This window comes from Diadema antillarum, unplaced genomic scaffold (assembly GCF_040938485.1).
Source record: "Diadema antillarum isolate AM-2024a unplaced genomic scaffold, OU_Dant_1.0 seq00000912_RagTag, whole genome shotgun sequence".
In the NCBI taxonomy this organism is placed as follows: Eukaryota; Metazoa; Echinodermata; class Echinoidea; order Diadematoida; family Diadematidae; genus Diadema; species Diadema antillarum.
Window position 1 is genome coordinate 312,601 of NW_027271768.1, and position 17,511 is coordinate 330,111.

At 36.2% G+C, this 17,511-nt stretch overlaps 1 protein-coding gene and 1 pseudogene across 1 annotated transcript; one reads left to right on the forward strand and one right to left on the reverse strand.

The window, feature by feature from the left end:
* LOC139741253 (retinol dehydrogenase 8-like) overlaps positions 1–17,511 on the reverse strand; it is a 97,339-nt pseudogene that overhangs the window by 23,341 nt on the left and 56,487 nt on the right.
* On the forward strand, positions 6,522–12,303 carry LOC139741242 (retinol dehydrogenase 8-like). Its single transcript, XM_071651839.1, has 4 exons — positions 6,522–6,786; positions 8,741–8,920; positions 9,782–9,875; positions 11,976–12,303. Exons 1-4 carry the CDS (start codon positions 6,522–6,524, stop codon positions 12,301–12,303), a joined length of 867 nt encoding a protein of 288 aa, XP_071507940.1.

Here is a 17,511-nt window from a genome sequence, read left to right on the forward strand (position 1 = left end):
AAGTAAAATTTTGTCCAGAAACTGACATAGGAATTTTAAGCAAGCTGAAATATTATTTCCCCATACATATATCACAAATTATATACTCAACAATGATTTCCCCTTACCTCAACTATGGAATTCTAGCATGGGGTAATTCGTCCAGATTTTTGCTTGATTCGCTTTTCCTTCTTAAAAATCGCGCCATCAGAATTATCACCAACGCTGGATATTTATCTCATACAAATGAGTTTCTTCACAAGAATAAAATTTTGAAATTGATGGATTTGTTTGATTACAACCTAGGTATTTTCAGGTATAAGTACTCCACGAATGATCTTCCTGATGTTTTACTTCACATGTTCAAAAGAAACTACTCAGTTCACAATTATCCCACCGGCCAACGGGACGCTGATCACCTTCCACAATTCCACCTCGCACAATTTCGCGATGAAAACAATTATGTATGCCAATGTATGCGGGACCGAAATACTGGAACGATCTCCCCCCTGAACTCACAGGTTGTTTATCACTATCATCCTCAAAATTCAAATTAAGACAGTATTTATTGAATAATTACATTAATTCATCTCATTAAAATTCTGTTTTGTGCTGTTCACGACTATCCCGCTGTAGACCAGGCGTCCACTAGGGCGCGGACAAGACGCGGACAAGCCCCGGAATGCAAATTTGGTATTCCGCACTCCTTCGGGAACCTGTCCGCACGTTCCTGAACGTGTCCGCTCACTGTCCTAAACATGTCCGGGCGTTTCCGCACCTTCGGGAGAGAGAAAAATTTCCGCGTCCAAATTTTGATCGAGACCAAAATTTGGACGCGGAAATGAACTTCCTGACACCTTCTGCGACTTGTCCTGACGATGTCCTGAGGATGTCCCGCTTGTCCGGAACCCTTCCGCTCCTTCCGCACACGCTCCGGAAAGAATCCCGCGGTGTGGGGAAGCTTCCCGAATGAAAGCGGAAGACACCAGGAATGTTTTAGGACAGCGCGGAGCCGATGCGGATCTATATATGCAAGTGTCCGGAACCGATGCGGAAATTTTGTGATCCAGACACGAAAATGTCGACACTTTCCGCGAACGTCATGCCAATGAAACGCAAAATGAGCAAGAAGGGAGGCGAGGCCCCATGCAAATATCCCCATCACAGGCACACCTTTCGTCTAGTGATGAAGAACAGGTAAATCTAAGGAATTTCCGGTCCAAGAAGGCAAAGAAGAAGGTAGTACTGAGTAGAGACTGTGCCAAAAGCAACCAGAAAAAGTGAAATCAGCCCCCTAACTTCCTAATAAGTTTGTTTTGATTTGATCTTTTCAGAAATTACTTTTCATCTGAATGACTTTCCTGGTTCCTATTACTTACTATAGTACATTTTCCTTTATGTTGTTTTCGTATTTTATTTGCAAACAAACTAGGTTGTCCCATGTGACAGCCCAGCTGAAAAATCACAAAAGTAGGTGGAAGTACACTCAGAAAAAAAAAACATAGAATTTTTGGCTAAATGTTAATGTATTATATAAACATGAACAAGTTGTTATTCATGCGTAAATGCTTTCTAATGATGCAACATATTAGAACAAAAGACAAATTCATCACAATAAAAAGCATGAATTCAATTGCAAAGATATACCTGCAGTGGTCTCATGACAATGTAATGTCTTTGAAGTCCAAAATAACAATGAAAGCTAAAGATGATGGAGGAAAATGAAGAATTTTCTGTCACTTCAAAATTCAAGTGAAATGAGAGAAAAGCAATAAATCATGAACTCGAAAAAGTGTTAAATTTCTGTCTTTCTTTTGTTTTGTTTTTTGCTGAGTGCATATATTTAAGTACACACTAAGCATCACAAATCATTTCAGAAATATTCTTTACCTGAATGATTTTCGTAGTTGTTATTACCTAATAATTTTTTCTTGTCTTTTTGTTTTAGTTGCAAATAAACTCGATTGTCCAATTTGACAGCCCAGCTGAACCCCCCCCCCCAAAAGTAAATTAAAGTAGGTTAGAAATATTTCCCCATGTTTACACTTCATTGACAATAGGCTAGTAAGCTCTAAGCATGAAAAAAAAAATTCTCAGACTTGAAAATGTTCAAAAGTGATCAAAATAAGAGAGGGTTAGAGATGGACAAGGGTAAAAATGAGAGAAAGAAAAACAAATTTAATGATTAGGATCATTTTAGCATGCTCTACAGAAGTATCAGACAAAACATGTATATACTTCGCGATGGATAAAGCACAGGTCTAAAAAAAGGGAATGAATAATATATATATATATATATATAAGTAATAAACTGCAACAAAGTTCATGCTGTATTCACCAACGGTTTATATCTTGTGAAGAAATAAATCGTTGGTGAATACAGCATGAACTTTGTTGCAGTTTTGTTACTTATCTTTTTATCTTGCCCACACGTGGACTACCTTATCAACATGATTATATAATATATATATATATATGTATATACATTTACATTTTTATGTATATTATATATATATATATATATATATATATATATATATATATATATATGGTTCAAAAAGTTTGCGAATATCATGCATGTGACTGTAGGCAGAGAAAAAAATTGTTCTCCCAGATGAGACAAAAAAAAAAATGAGTCGTCAGCCAACATGCAGACAATCCTATTCTTCGACTTTTGGTGGTCACATTTATCATATAATATTGACAAATCATATCAATATAATATCAGCCGCTACTGCGGAAGCACAACAAGGAGCATCAATGACGGCTAGCAGTCAAATGAGGAAAAGTCAAAGTCAGCGCCAAATTTATACCTTTCCATTTTCCTGGTATTGTCCGCAGTTTGTCCGCATGCCTAACTTGTGTTGTCCGGAAGGCATCCTGATTGTCCGCGTTCATTCCTGGTGTGATCCTAGATGTTTCCGCGCTGCCCGGCTACGATTAGCATATTCCGAGGTATTTCGCGCTCTTCCGGAGTGATTCCTAGGAATGTCCGCAGTCAGTCCGCGGACAGTCCGCGGACAGTCCGCGGACAGTCCTAGGAATGTCCCAGGACAAGCCGATTCACAAAGTTATTCTGCGTGTGTCGCGGACAGGATGCCGAAATAACAAAATTTGCTTCCGCAACCCTTCCGGAGCTTGTCCGCGCCCAAGTGGACGTCCGCCCGTACTGTACTCCAGACTTCAAGAGCCCAGCTGTTTGCGCCCTCAAATTCTGTCACTGTGTTCAGGTATATTCTTCCTTCTTTAAAGACAGTTGGGGCGAGGTAACAGCTGGTATCTTAATTCTCACTGCACTGTAACTGGTTGTTAAATGCCTTTTTTCTGGGTTTGCAGGTGCATGTGTTCCCTTTTTAATACACGCAATGCATAAATTTCTAATATTGTCTAAACCGTATCATTGTTATTATATATTGGTTCATACTGTTATTATTGCCAGAACAACAATGGTTCCTCCGCCTACAGCATGTGGCTTATCCGACCCCAAACCTGCATTAGAGAAGAATTTGCTACATTACTGTATAATTGTACTTTTTAATTTTGTTTTTCTCTATGTGTCGGTCATTGTTGTACCCGTGCTCTCCATCTTAATCTTTAACTCGATTTTAACTGGGACCTACGCTCAACAAGCTCGCTTTTAAGTAGATTCCTTCATATTTCTTTAGCATTCATTCAAAGATCCCAAACTCCATAGATCGACCACTATTATGTTTTATATATTTGCAATATGCTATGTAGGTCTCCAGCTGGATACCATGTACAGCTGTATTTCATTTAATTTTGTTATATTTGATGTATTTTTCTTTCATCGAGAAATATGAAATCAAATTGAAATTGAAATACGTTATGTGTCTTCAAGTATACGTAGAACCTTCAACCTTTAGTTATCTGACAAGTGTAAGATTCTGTTGACAAAATATTTAATGGAATCGGCTGAAATCAAAACTCATTTTGCAGAAAACATTCTGCGCGTCTCCGCAGGCGAGGACTACAGGAACAGATAGCGGAGAGCATAGTGTAAAGGCCAATACTCAAGTTTCAAGTTTATTTTTTATATTTCCACTTTCTCAGTGATGGGATTACAAAATGGTTGACAGTAAAACAAGAGTAAAAAAACATATACAACCATATCTTTTGATTGGAGAAGAAAGAAAACAAACATATTAGCACAAATGTACATGGTCATCATCATCTGAGGATGTCACAAGTAAATGTTAGAAATATGGTGGGGCCTACATAAAAGCAATGGCGCTTGTAAAACTTTAGGTTCCCGAATTCATAGGCGTGGAATTATACGGAGAACGGATATGTTCTCGGTCACCAGATTCCTGCAGTCGGATATACCACAATCGACATCCTGTGAAAGTACTCTCCTTGTTCTATTTATCCCCCTGCTGTAGTTTATGTTCGTTGTGTGTATAGGCCTACCCATTGTTTACAGAAGTTCCAATAGTATAAGCCAGATTACGTATGAATGTCCAACACGGGAGATACAACAGTGGTCATCATGAAGTCAAGGACTATAAAATGGCTCGCGATTTACTTGCCGGCATTTGTTCAAGTTCAAGTTCAAGTTCAAGTTCATATTTATTCGTTTTTTCCACAATATATAACACAAACATAAATCTCACTTTCTTAAGTGACAAAATCAATGCATACAATTGTACAGAGAAAACAACAATAATAGCAAAAAAAACCAAACACCAACAGTATCGATACATTGCAATAGTTGCTAAGACAACGAAAGTGAAATAGTTTTCAATATATGCACTGTGTGAAAAAAAAAAACGGAGGGACCCACTAAAAAGACAGAGCTTGTAGAGTGTGGGCCCCTCTTTTATTAGAAGTCCGATGTAAAAATTGAATTGAAAACAGCAAAAAATCCGCACAAAAAGTTCGTCACAAAAAAGTTTGGCAGCCCACTAAGAGACAGACGAACAAACAGTTATACATAAAACAACAACAAACAGAGTAATGAACATGTAACAGGACTGGGACACAACAAGACTACTTGTAGGAGGAAAAACAAGAAAAAAAAACTGACTTGACGACACAAGAGGAAACAAGACTATAGCGTGATAAAGAGGTGACAAAATAGACAGGAATATGCAACATAGATGACGATCCTCGGAGGTTTGGGGATGAAAGAGAAGAAGAAAAAAGAATATAGAACAACCCCTGCAACTGCGAAGTATAGATTAAAGAAAATCTTATAATCAAGGCTTGAGCAATAGTTACAATAATACAGAGAACGGCAATGCCGATATTGCGGATGAGTAACAAAGTAAGCCTATAAACTAATCTGATTCTGCGAGTCGTCATTATAAGATTGTAAAAGAAAAGACTTTAATCTCCTTTTAAATGAGTATATAGATGGAGCAGATTTTAAATCATGATTCAGGGAATTCCAATAATTTGTTCCAGTGTAAATAAGTGTATTCTTTGCTAAAATCGTTCGAAGAAGTGGTAAATGAAACTCGTTAGAATGTCGGGTGTGGTAATTATGGAAGGATTGATTTTTTTTGAAACATAAAATCAATGATAGGTGGGAGTAAACTGTTATCATACATATACATAAATTGACCTAAGTTAAATAAGAATAATTCGTTGATTTTCAATAGCTTATAACAGTCAAACAATGCATTTGTATGTGAACGCGTAGGAGAATTAGAAATGATACGGAGGGCTTTCTTTTGCAATAATAACACTCTATTCAGCAGTGTCTGATGAGTATTGCCCCAAGCTAAAATTCCATAATTAAGGTAAGGGAGTATCAAAGAGGAGTATAAACTAGTAGGGTCTTTTCAGGAATATAAAATTTCAGTCTATTCATAACACCTATATTGCGAGAAATAATTTTGCAGATATGATCTATATGTATTTTCCAAGAAAGTTTATTATCTACAAAAATACCAAGAAATTTAAAATATGAATTTGGTGAATATGTATTGCAGATTTGAGTTTGTCTGATAAGAAGGAATGAGACTATGTTAGAACACCGATAAAAATTTGATCAAACTGGGACGAAAATAAGACAGTTAAGAAATTCTGAATTTATTTTTTTGGGGGAGGGGGGGTGGATACCGCTCTTTTAGAGTCAATATAAATACTCAAATAGTTAAATGATGACGTCCCAATTCCCTCATAACTTGTCATAATGTCTATATGTATGATTTTGACATTTCCAGTTTTCACTGTAAAAAGAATATGCGCCAATGTCCAAATCCTGGATCTGATTGATCATTAGTCTGAGGTTATTCAGTCAAGAATTACATCATATGTTACACCCTAAGAAGCGAAACATTGGAATTTCATCATTTCTTTCTTTTGTGTGTACGATCAATGGAAAATTGTGAGTTGATGACATTATCAGCCCTCTTATTTGCATATTCATTTGAACTGTAAATTATTGAAAATGAAAAAGATAAATGACATTTGAGATCGACATCTCACCTTTACCTTAAAGACTCCCCGATTATAACAGATTGAGCTTCTCACCCCCATGTATATTCTCTTTATCAAAAAAACTTCATTTGGTTAGTATGGCTCCTCAAGTAGTACTCATGACTGGATGTTCGTCCGGTATCGGGCTCTCTACGGCTCGACGTCTCGCACAAGACCCCGATCAACGCTACCTTGTCATCGCTACCGTCATTGCCATGGCAGAAAAGACCGAGTTAGTTGCCGCCGTTGGGGACACTATTGATAAGACAATCTTCATCAAGGAGATGGACATCACCAAGGATGAAGACATCACACGAGTAGTTGATGACGTCATGAAAACACACGGACGCATCGATATTCTCAGTGAGTATTTTCTGGTCTCAAAGATTACTGCTCCCTTATGTTTAAATGGCTCTATCAATATTTCAAATGGTTCATTTGCTGTATTTCTTAACTGATTCTCACGTGGTATGTGCAGCACAATCTTTACAAGATTAGAGATCATGGAATCATGTCCTCTCATGTCAGCAAATTAGTGGAGATTTCTTTCCTACTTCGAGCAGAATTAAACCCATTACATATCACTTGTTCTAGAAAACTAAATTTTGCAATGAGAGTAAAGCATGCCAATTTAATGATGAAAACAGTGATGATATCTGTAGCAAATTTCCGGAGATCTTGGTTGGTTAAGATTGCACCTTAAATTGATTATTGCCCATGATCCTAATGAGAATTTCGCTTGTCGGACTGCATGCTTCATAAGCGTCATGTTGCCGACTTCGATCTTTCTCAGTTTTGTTTTAGTCGTTTTGACTTACCATGCTTACCATGACAGGTCGGCAAACGATCAGCTGCCAGCAAAAATGATAATCTCTTTCCTTCCATTTTCTGCAGCCTTTTTGTTTACGCCCAAAACCCCGAAATGGTTGTTCTCTTGTCAATTTCAAACAATCTTCATAAATATTAGCAAATTCATTACGTGATATCAAAAAATAATGATAAGAATCTCAACATTGATTAAAAATAAAAGGGCTAAAGAATCGTAAAGATTTTCATGATTTCACAACAATAATACCGTCACGACATCTCGAAAAGAGCACATGACAGTGCACTCCTGTATACTAAGGTCTGTTTCAGTTCTATTGCTGAAGATGTTTTACATGAATCCGGTTTCTCTTCCACCGTGTATAATCTGTTGTATGAGACTTCCTGCGTATATATGGCATTGTTGTGCTTCTAATTTGCAGTTTCGAGAGGCACTACCAATACAAACCATATCCACGTTGGCTCCATCAATTTAACTTTACTAGTTGTTTATCTTTAATTGGATAAATGGGGCCAGAATAATGGTTAAATCTTCATCAACATCGGATCTAAAAAATGACAATAATATCTTAAAGATTTACATGTTTTTACTATAACAATAACCTTAACTACTGTTTCAAGTGAGAACCTCAAAGGACACCCTTGTATCGGCTCTAGTATCAAAGGTGTATTGCACGGTTCCATTACTTTTTCACCCTGCTATGACTTTACCTACGTATTTCGGCATAGCTGCGATTCTTGTGTATAGCAAAATTTGCTCAACAGAGTTCTTAGAGCGACACCAGCCATCAGCCTTCTGTTTTGTTACGAAGTCTCTTTCCTAGGTTTACGTCCTTCTGAAAGTCCATAAACAGATGATAAAGATAGAAAAATGCATAGAGTTATCTGCATGGGATATTATTAATGAGTGCACAGGAACCTCTGTTCATTTGTTGCCGAATCTGTCCTCTTTTCTGAATGGCCAGTAAATGTGTTTTTAGTGTTTCCCTTTTTTTTAAGTTTTTTTCCATCCGAGTCCCGTCCATTAAAGAGTCTGTTTTTAACAATAATATTCTTGTCCATCATTAAATCCAAAAGCTGTTGATCAATGAATGCATTGCTTATAGCAAAAGGTGACGTCATTTGTTTTTGGTGAATCTAAAGCGGCGCTCACTATACGACTCACGACTTTACTACTGACAGACTTTGGATCCGAAATAAATCACAATTAGCTTCAAATTTAAATAAACACGCTTGCTTAAGATTTCAGATCCAATGTCCGATGTCTGTCAGTCTATAGTAGTGAGTTGTATAGTGTGCGGCGGGCTTAAAGCAAGCGATGACGCAGTGAAATCCACATGCTTTATACGTCTAAAGGCATGATGGACGTGTGAAGTGCATCCGCAATACATTAACCAATTGCATGATACAATTATGTAAAGTGGAGATTGAAAAGTTTTTTTTTTCCGTTATGATTTGGTCATGCACACTTCTTGATTTCCTCATTTCTTAGTCAGCTTAGCGGGAATTATTATCATAGAGGTCCCAGAACGCGTGTCACGTGCCAGGATGGAGAGCATCTTTAATGTGAACACTATCGGAACAATTCGACTCACTCAGGCGGTACTCCCTCACATGAAGCAGAAAAAGGCGGGAAAAATCATCATTGCCTCGAGTCGGAGGGGAAAGCAAGGTACGGGAATATCGCTTCATGCATTAATAAATATTGTTGCCGAAGTTCTTCATTCGAGCATGCGTCTCATGACAAAATTCGCTCTTACTGTATTTGTTAAGTATCATATCCATCTTTACCATACCAATTTGTTGAACAAAAAGAATAAGTGAATATATAAATATAAACATGGACACATGTATATATAGGTTCCATTATTACAGTACTTCTCTGCAGACAATATACTTCCAAGAGTAACGGATTGTTTTTCATTACGCTAGGTCAGTAAAAGGAGTAATGCGCTCAAATGTCTACCAAAAAAAAAAAAATCCACATTTACGGTATTTTTGTCAATAGGACTAGCATGGAAGTGAATCTCTTTTCAAAAAACCGCTCATTTTTTCTTTAATTGCATTCTTTGTATTGTAAAATATGTACTTAATGTACATTCACCAAAAAATCGGATTGTATACAATGTTTTTTAACATACTTTTTGAGCCTATGAAAATGACGACCGTCAACCTGAATCACCTATATATACACTGTATATATATTCGTATATATTGTAGTTGCTCCACGTATTGGCAGTACTAGAAATAGCAATAATAATGTCACAATAGAGGAATGCATTGAATGCCAATTGCCTTGATTTTATTAAAAATCCGAATTTTCGGGGGCCTCCCCCTTCGTCAGGGATGACAGTGCGAATGAATTTTCAATAAAATCAAGGCAATTGGCATTCAATGCATTCCTCTATTGTGACATTATTGCTATATATATATATATATATATATATATATATATATATATATGTAACACACATGTTTACACAAACTATTTTCATTCAATGATATTACATCGTACTGCCTCATTGAATTCCAGGTTTACCTTACGCCGACTTCTACAGTGCCTCCAAGTTTGCCTTGGAAGGTTTCTTTGAATCACTACTATCTACTGTCAAGTCATTCAACATCAGGTACAAGATATGATTCTTCTCTGCAATTAACATCGTTTCATACTATCACAGGAAATCTACATCCTTTCCCCCTCCCCCCACAAAAAATATTTTATTTCAATGAAATCATTGCACACGGACATATCAGCGTATATGTCATACTGAGTGAAGTTTAACGAAAATTGGACAATTGGTTAGAATTATGATTATTCTTAAAACAAAGGTTAAATGCACGATCCCTGGAAAAGACTTCTGCAGTAATATGAAGAAACTGTAGAGAAAAATCAACATACCTTTTAAAGAAATAGTGATCATTCCTTTGACTTATTACTGAAATAAAATGTAAAAGGTAAAGTTATTTACACTGACTTTTACAAGAGGTAGTTAAAGTTCTCTTTCACTATGTTGAAAAATGAAATTATACGTGTCATCAACTTTATAAGTTTATAACTCCTGAAAGGCTAGTCTGACTTTAATACTTCAAACATCACTGATGCGTACTACTGGTCTATACGTGCATTCACCACATCTGCAGGCGTACTAGTTTTTAAGATAAATTCCCCTTTCAAATTTACTTGAAAGCGGCCATTACTTGCTGAAATTGATTTTCAGATACTGAGACACCAAGACAAGTAACGCTTGATTTCTGTGGTAAATAAAATGTGACCGTGCACCTCAAAACGAACATAAAGTCGCACACACTGATTTTGCGTGAGGACTGAAAATAAGTGAAATGGGTCAACCTAGCCGAACTTGACTTTTTCATATTTTCTGAAAGAGCGGGTCTTCTTTTACATAATGCTAAAATTTGGTATCATAAAATGGGCAGGAAAGTGTGTTTTTTTAGCAGTTTATCTTGAACATTTTTGGTAGAATAGTGTGATTAGTTGTGTCTTTAGAATGCCTTTTTCATTTCTGAAAAACCTTGTACACTCTTCACTTTCAACTCTAATAACTTTTGAAAGGATAGTGCTACTGCTTTGAAAGTTGGCATTAATTATGGACAGAATGTGTTAATGAGGCATGCTTAATTTCAGTTTAATCTGATAATTCCTTCATTGTTGTTACTCTGGTGGTTTACTTCCTGTTTTTTGTCCCATTCATCGCACAGCCAGCACGGTTTGGTAAAAGATTAAGCGCTTGAATAGACACTGTACTTCAGAGCCTCTTTTCTCAGTTCACACTTTTCCTGAGTTTGTGCTTTCTTTCCAATATTTAGATAGGTTAGGAGAATCCAATTGATTTGAGTTATACATCATTTTAAAGCTTAAAGTCTGCTCTTTCATAATATGGTCTTAACTAAAAATTCATGTCTGGCGACTTTTTGTTTGTTTTGAGGTGCAGGGTCACAAATGTTCTTGACAAAAATCGGATCTGAAATATCTGAGCAAACCGATGAGTTACCATAAGTGATGATTCACATTTTGTTTAAAAAAAAAATTATCTGTAAGTTCTTGACAACTTGACTCCAGACTTGGCATTTGCGAACTTGAGGTGTTTGTATCAAAATTTACCTCTGGATCCATAATTACCTCCGACAAAGAGGCTATGATTTTGCCGTCGTTGGTTTGTTTTGTTTTGTTTGTTTGTTTGAATGTCTGTTTGTCTGTTTCCAAAATAGCTCAGAAAATTGTACACAGATTTTGATGAAACTGACAGGAAACGTTGATAATGTCACAAGGAACAGATTATTAAATTTTTGTAGTGAGCCGGAAACCTTCTGGATCTGGGATACCTTTATTTCTATTCTTGAATAAGGATATCTATCATTGGCAAATACGGTCAACAAACGAGACGCAGCATACAACGTGCTAGCTGCTTATGAGGTAGACTTTAAGACGCAGCAGAAAGGATTCTTTCTTATTTCGAAATAAGGGCGATTTTCAGAAGAGGTGTATGGGTGAAAAATAACTTTAAAACAAAGGTTACAAGGTCAGGGCTAGTGAAAGATGCCTTTTTGACGACGAATCTCTCCTGGCGTGGCCTCCTTGTAGCGAACATTGTTAGATCCATGTTCGATCTTGTGTGACTTATGAGCATGTCTGCGTTTGTTGTACTAAGGTATTGTGACAGTATATTCAGTTTAGGATTGAACATTATGTATTGTTGATCTTACTTTAGGGTGTGCCTGATCGAACCTTCTAAGGTGGACACAGGAATGAAGACATCGATGTTGTCTCAAATTGACGCCCAGATGAATGATGATACCGTGCACGACATCGATAGACGTCAGCTAAGATGCCTTTACGACCGAGAGTCTGAATTCCCTGGCCTTTCAGTGGACGAGGTAGTTGATGTCTTGATGACGAAATGCGTTGAGGTTGACGACCCGGTTTTCAGACACCTTGTCGTTCAACCCGAGACCAAGGAAAAGCATGGAGAAGCCGTTGCCGACCTGACGGGGGAAAATTCAATCGCCGCCCTGCGGAAGTTGATTGGAGCAATGTAGATAGCTTATTCACATGGGCAACCCAGCGTTTTTATTTTAATGAGCGTGTTGCGCTCAATCATCCATGTATAATTCTTGGTCCCAAGTGTTTTTTTGCAGTTTCCTCTGCATTACTAAGCTTGCAAAAAGATTTGAAGAATTTGTCTAAAGCTCTTTCGTGAAATAGCCTGTCGCACATGTGCGTATGTTTGTAAGGGATGTTGAAATTAATGTTCTAACCTTCGTATAGGGTACATGCAGGTAATATGAGACTGCAGGTAATATGGCACGCGTGACTTAAAAACCCTTATTACTCCACCTGAACCACTTCCAAAATGCATATAGCGCCATCTATAGTTTTATATCATCACTGTGCTTAGTTCTTGATGATTTTCCTGCTCGCTGACTGAAAGTTTGGTGAGAATATCACCAAATACTGAAAAGATATGTAAAAATTACAGTATTTTTTAGCCTTGATATAAGATTTGACATTTCACCAATTACACTAGTGTAAGTAAAGTTATTGTGTGTGAAATCAATTCTTTGCATTTTACGTAAGCTCATTGATTGGTTTAACCAAAGAAAGTGTGTTTTGGTCTATGTACTGTACTAAATATGTGTTATATGGCTTCAAAGGGGACCAACAAGACCCAACAAGCTGCAGGTAATATGAGACGTCAATATGGCGGACAGGTTTTATTGACATCTCTGATTTCAACTGACTTGCCTAATTAGATAGAAGCCAACATCAAAATACCTCATTTTCTTCTCTGACAGTTTTTTATATTCAAAGTATATAAAAAATGTATCACAAAGTACAACACACAGCTATATGAACATGTATGTAAATTAATATTTGTGTACTTTAGATAGGGTGCTTCCAAATTAATGCCACAATTAATTTGGTGTGCTATAATCTTTATTTTAAGTGTTATTTTATATGTGTTAGATACTGTACACGATTACTTCAAACATTTGAATTCACAATTTTCATAGTTTTAACCATAAAAGACTGGGGTCTCAACGTTTTGTGTGATATTTCCGCGGTTTTTATTATTTTTTTATTCAATTTTCTTTTTGCAACTGAGGTAGGCCAGGCCTAGCTCAGTTGCAAAAAAAAAGAAAGAATAATAAGATATAATAAAATGCCCATCAGGATTATCTTTTTTTCTTTGAACTTTTGTGCAACATTTGATACCTATTTTGTAAAAATAAAAGTAAAAGACCTTTACGTAATAATCTCATGTCGGTAATGAAATCTCATGTCGGCGTCAAATTTTAGAATTTCTGAGATTTGTGTACAAACACACGGAAAATGGCGTTTCATGCTGAAAATCAATTTTTGGCTTAAAATTGTGTTATTTGTTTCAGTTTTAGATAATATTCATATGATATCTATTAAAATTAAATAGTCAAACAACACCAATAGAAAAAAGTCATGAATTTAAGACATACGATTGTCGTTTTAACATTGACACAATGTCTACCATGCACAGTCTCATATTACCTGCACATGCAGGTAATATGAGACTTCTGCGATGATGTCATAATTTGCATATTAACTGTCAACAAAAATATTTGATTGGTGCAAATGCTATATAAAAGGAAGGATGAATAGTTGCTAATTCCCAAAAACAAAGTTTGATGGGTTTCTCTGTATGCATCTTCATGCCATTTATGCAAATGAGCTTAATAGTCTCATATTACCTGCATGTACCCTATCCAAAAAAAGAAAAGAAGATTCTATATACAGTACATTTATAAGGACAGTGAAATATATAATATATACATATATATAATATACATATACAATTATATACATTTATATAATATACATATACAATTACATACATATATATAATATACATATACAATTATATACATATATATATATATATAATATAAATATACAATTATATGTATATAATAATATAATATGATATAATGTACACGCTGAAAAGATTCATCTGATTGTAAAATCAACTGGTTGAACGTTCGTTTTATCACAATCAGTGGAAATTACCTTTGCTTGATAAGACTATTGCCTGCTGAATCTGCAGGCTTCTTCAGATCGAGCGCTGTGAGAAAGACTTCCCACTAGCCGACGTAACTGGCGCACGCCGTTCTGAGAGAATCCCCATGCCTCCCACATTCTTAAGTCGGAAATCAGCGACCATGTGGCCAATGAAAATCACTACAGTACTGGAAGAAGTGTTCCATCCTAGCCAGACACTCTGGGAAAACCTCACGCTGGATGAGGGAAGCCATTCACATGCAAAAACCTTCAACCGAGACTTGGGACAATACTCACTTTCGTCAATATAGGGCTCACACGGGTAAATAATTCTCCATAGAGACGTGTGTTAAAATTCACAATAAAAAAATGAAATGAAAATGAAAAAAAAAGAGAAATGATGTGTTTCATCTTCATCAACCTGGATAAGTGAGCTACACCCTGACATCCATCAAATTTCCAAGGCAGGTTCTTCCGCTCAAACTCTGTCCAAGGGTCCGCAAAGCCAGACTACGAGTTCTTTTCACTCAAAAAAGAAAATAACCTATTTTCCGTACATGCACCCAATGAAATAATAGTCTCTTTAAATTCCATGAGAAAAGCTTTCATCTTCAAACCAAAATGGAGTTTGGAGAGGAATTCATACTCAATATCTGCAGCTATTCAATTTATGCCAAAATGCATTAATGATATTCAATTATTTTTATTCATTTATTTTGGTATCTTTGGTATGAATTTGTGAAGGGGACTGGGACATTCCATTTTATTTACAGGTTTGAGCCCTATACGATCCAATTCTCTCAGATCGGCGTGCGACAGCTACGTCGGCTAGTGGGAAGTCTTTCCCCACAGCGCTCGACCTGAAGAAGCCTGCAGATCCACCAGGCGAAAGTCTTATCAAGCAAAGGTAATTTTCAATATATATCTACATACGGTAATGTATTGAGAAAATGAAGACAGCAATGTCGGCCGGTGGTAGAAGCTTTCGACCCTAGGACTTCGTTAGCTTTTTTTTTTTTAATTGTCTGTTTACACAAACATGAAATAGAAATTTTGAGCATAACAAACCACAAAATGAAGTAATAAACATAGTAGATTGAGTGTAATCTCAGCATTAGATAACGACTTTTTTTTTTCGCCATGATATGAAATGCTATAACTATGTTTTATTTTTTTTTTCGAACAAAAGCTGATCAATGGTTTCAGATTTGAAAATTCAATATTGAAATGTTTTACAAAATCAAACATGATGAGCAGGGTAAAAATGGGTTATGTGTAGTACGCTTATAACAAGGGAAAAAAGAGTATCGGCAATTTTTATACCGTATTATTCAGAAAAATGAATAACTGCTGGCATATTGATCTTAAAGAATAAAACAAATCAATAGCGTGTGAAAATTTATCTCTCCTTCTCCCTCTCTCATATATTATATATATATATATATATAACGATGTCTCTTCAAAAGAGTCGATCATAGCCATGTTTTTTTCTTCTTTGAACATGACTTATGTTGAGTGTTTGTTGCTGTTAACTTTGCTCACTATGGAAATTGGTTAGTCTTATTCCAGCGTTATTACCGATTACAGGGAGATGAAAACCTCGTGTGGTTGACTGACAAGTAGATAGGTGTCAAGCTGCATGTTCAAGACATTTATGTATGAACTATGCCGTTGTAGTGATCTAATAAAATGAAAAAGTTGGTTTGCCCTGAACTGAGTGTTTTTTTTTTTTTTGTTATTTACCTTTCTTCAACAGGCTTTCATGTTTATATTTAGCCTTTGTTTCCCACACTGAAAAACTGATACTCCGTAATGATTTTGTTCCAAACAGTCCAACTCGAACGGCCTCCTTTTGTCCGGATATTCTCTCTGATCGGGATGCGATCTCGGCGTGTGTGTGTGTGTTTTTTTAAAGGCTAATAATTACGCGGAGAGGGGGATGTCAAACTCAGACAAAATTCCTACACAAACTCAAATGTATCGACTTTACATATTTATCCCAACATAGCCAACATAGATTAACATTCACATCTATTACTGCCCCCAAATCACCGCAAGAACAGTGACAGAAATCTTTGCATTGAATTAGGGCACGCATACAGGCGGGTACAGGCGATCGTTTATTGAGCAAATCAAAGAATTCTCCACGCCGTCCTGCTGACGAGGATGTGACATGATCACACAAAATTGATACATGTATACAAGTAGATACGTAACTGTAGGAATCGCCTTTTCACATGCTTTCGATAAAACCACAGATAAAAGAGATATTAGACGGAAATTGTTCACGTCGTTGGGGGATTTACTTTTTGGGAATAGGTACAATATTAGCAAGTTTTAAGTCGGATGGAAAATAACCAGAATGTATTGAGAGGTTGAAGATGTGAGTTAAGGGAGTGGCTATCAAAGGAACTCTGATTTTTGATAATCTGAGATGCAGATCATCAAGTACGAATAGTTAGGTTGCTTAGTTCCTTTAAAGGAAATTCGACAGAAATATCCTCAAAAATAAATTGAGATTGTATCTGCTCTAAACCGTGGAACCTAGAATAGTTGCTCTGTGTCTAATCAAAATTACTTTCAAAAGCACATTTTCCTACATTATAAAACATTATATTAAACTCGGTTGTATTTTGTGGGGAGCCGTCACCAATTTACCTTCTACCATAATGTTCAACACAGTACTCGGCGATTTCCTATCGTCAAGTAGTAATTCATTAAAAAAAAATCCACCCCTTTTCCGGTTATTGCTGACATAATGTATAATTGATCGCGATAGTATGATTGCTTTGTCATCTTATTCATATTTTGAACTTTATTTCTTAAATACTTGTATCGATTAGAGTATTTCGGATCCTTTCTTCTGTTAAATTTCTGTTTATGAAAATATCTTTTTCTGGCGATTTCCAGGTACTGGCTATTTATCCAAGATTCAAGAATCAAATTCATTTTTCACTTCCATCATATAAACAAAATATATGCACAGGATATTTGTAATAATTGCAGAATGTGATTCAAGAAAGTACATATGTAAATGAGTAGCAGATGAAAAAAAACACACCGACAATCATATCTTTGTTGATATATACATAAAGCGTATAATACAAGTTAACTTAGGATGGGGATGGAAATGCAGGGTCCCACTAAGAAGCAAAGCTTGTACGATATGGGACCCTCAGAAAATACGCAAGACAGCAATATAAAATGAATCCAGG

Excerpts from the sequence above, each read along its gene's own strand:
- LOC139741242 (XM_071651839.1), top strand. The coding sequence starts at position 6,522 with ATGGCTCCTCAAGTAGTACTCATGACTGGATGTTCGTCCGGTATCGGG. Across the intron at positions 6,787-8,740 it reads CGGACGCATCGATATTCTCA|TCAGCTTAGCGGGAATTATT; the intron begins GTGAGTATTTTC and ends CTCATTTCTTAG. Across the intron at positions 8,921-9,781 it reads GAGTCGGAGGGGAAAGCAAG|GTTTACCTTACGCCGACTTC; the intron begins GTACGGGAATAT and ends ATTGAATTCCAG.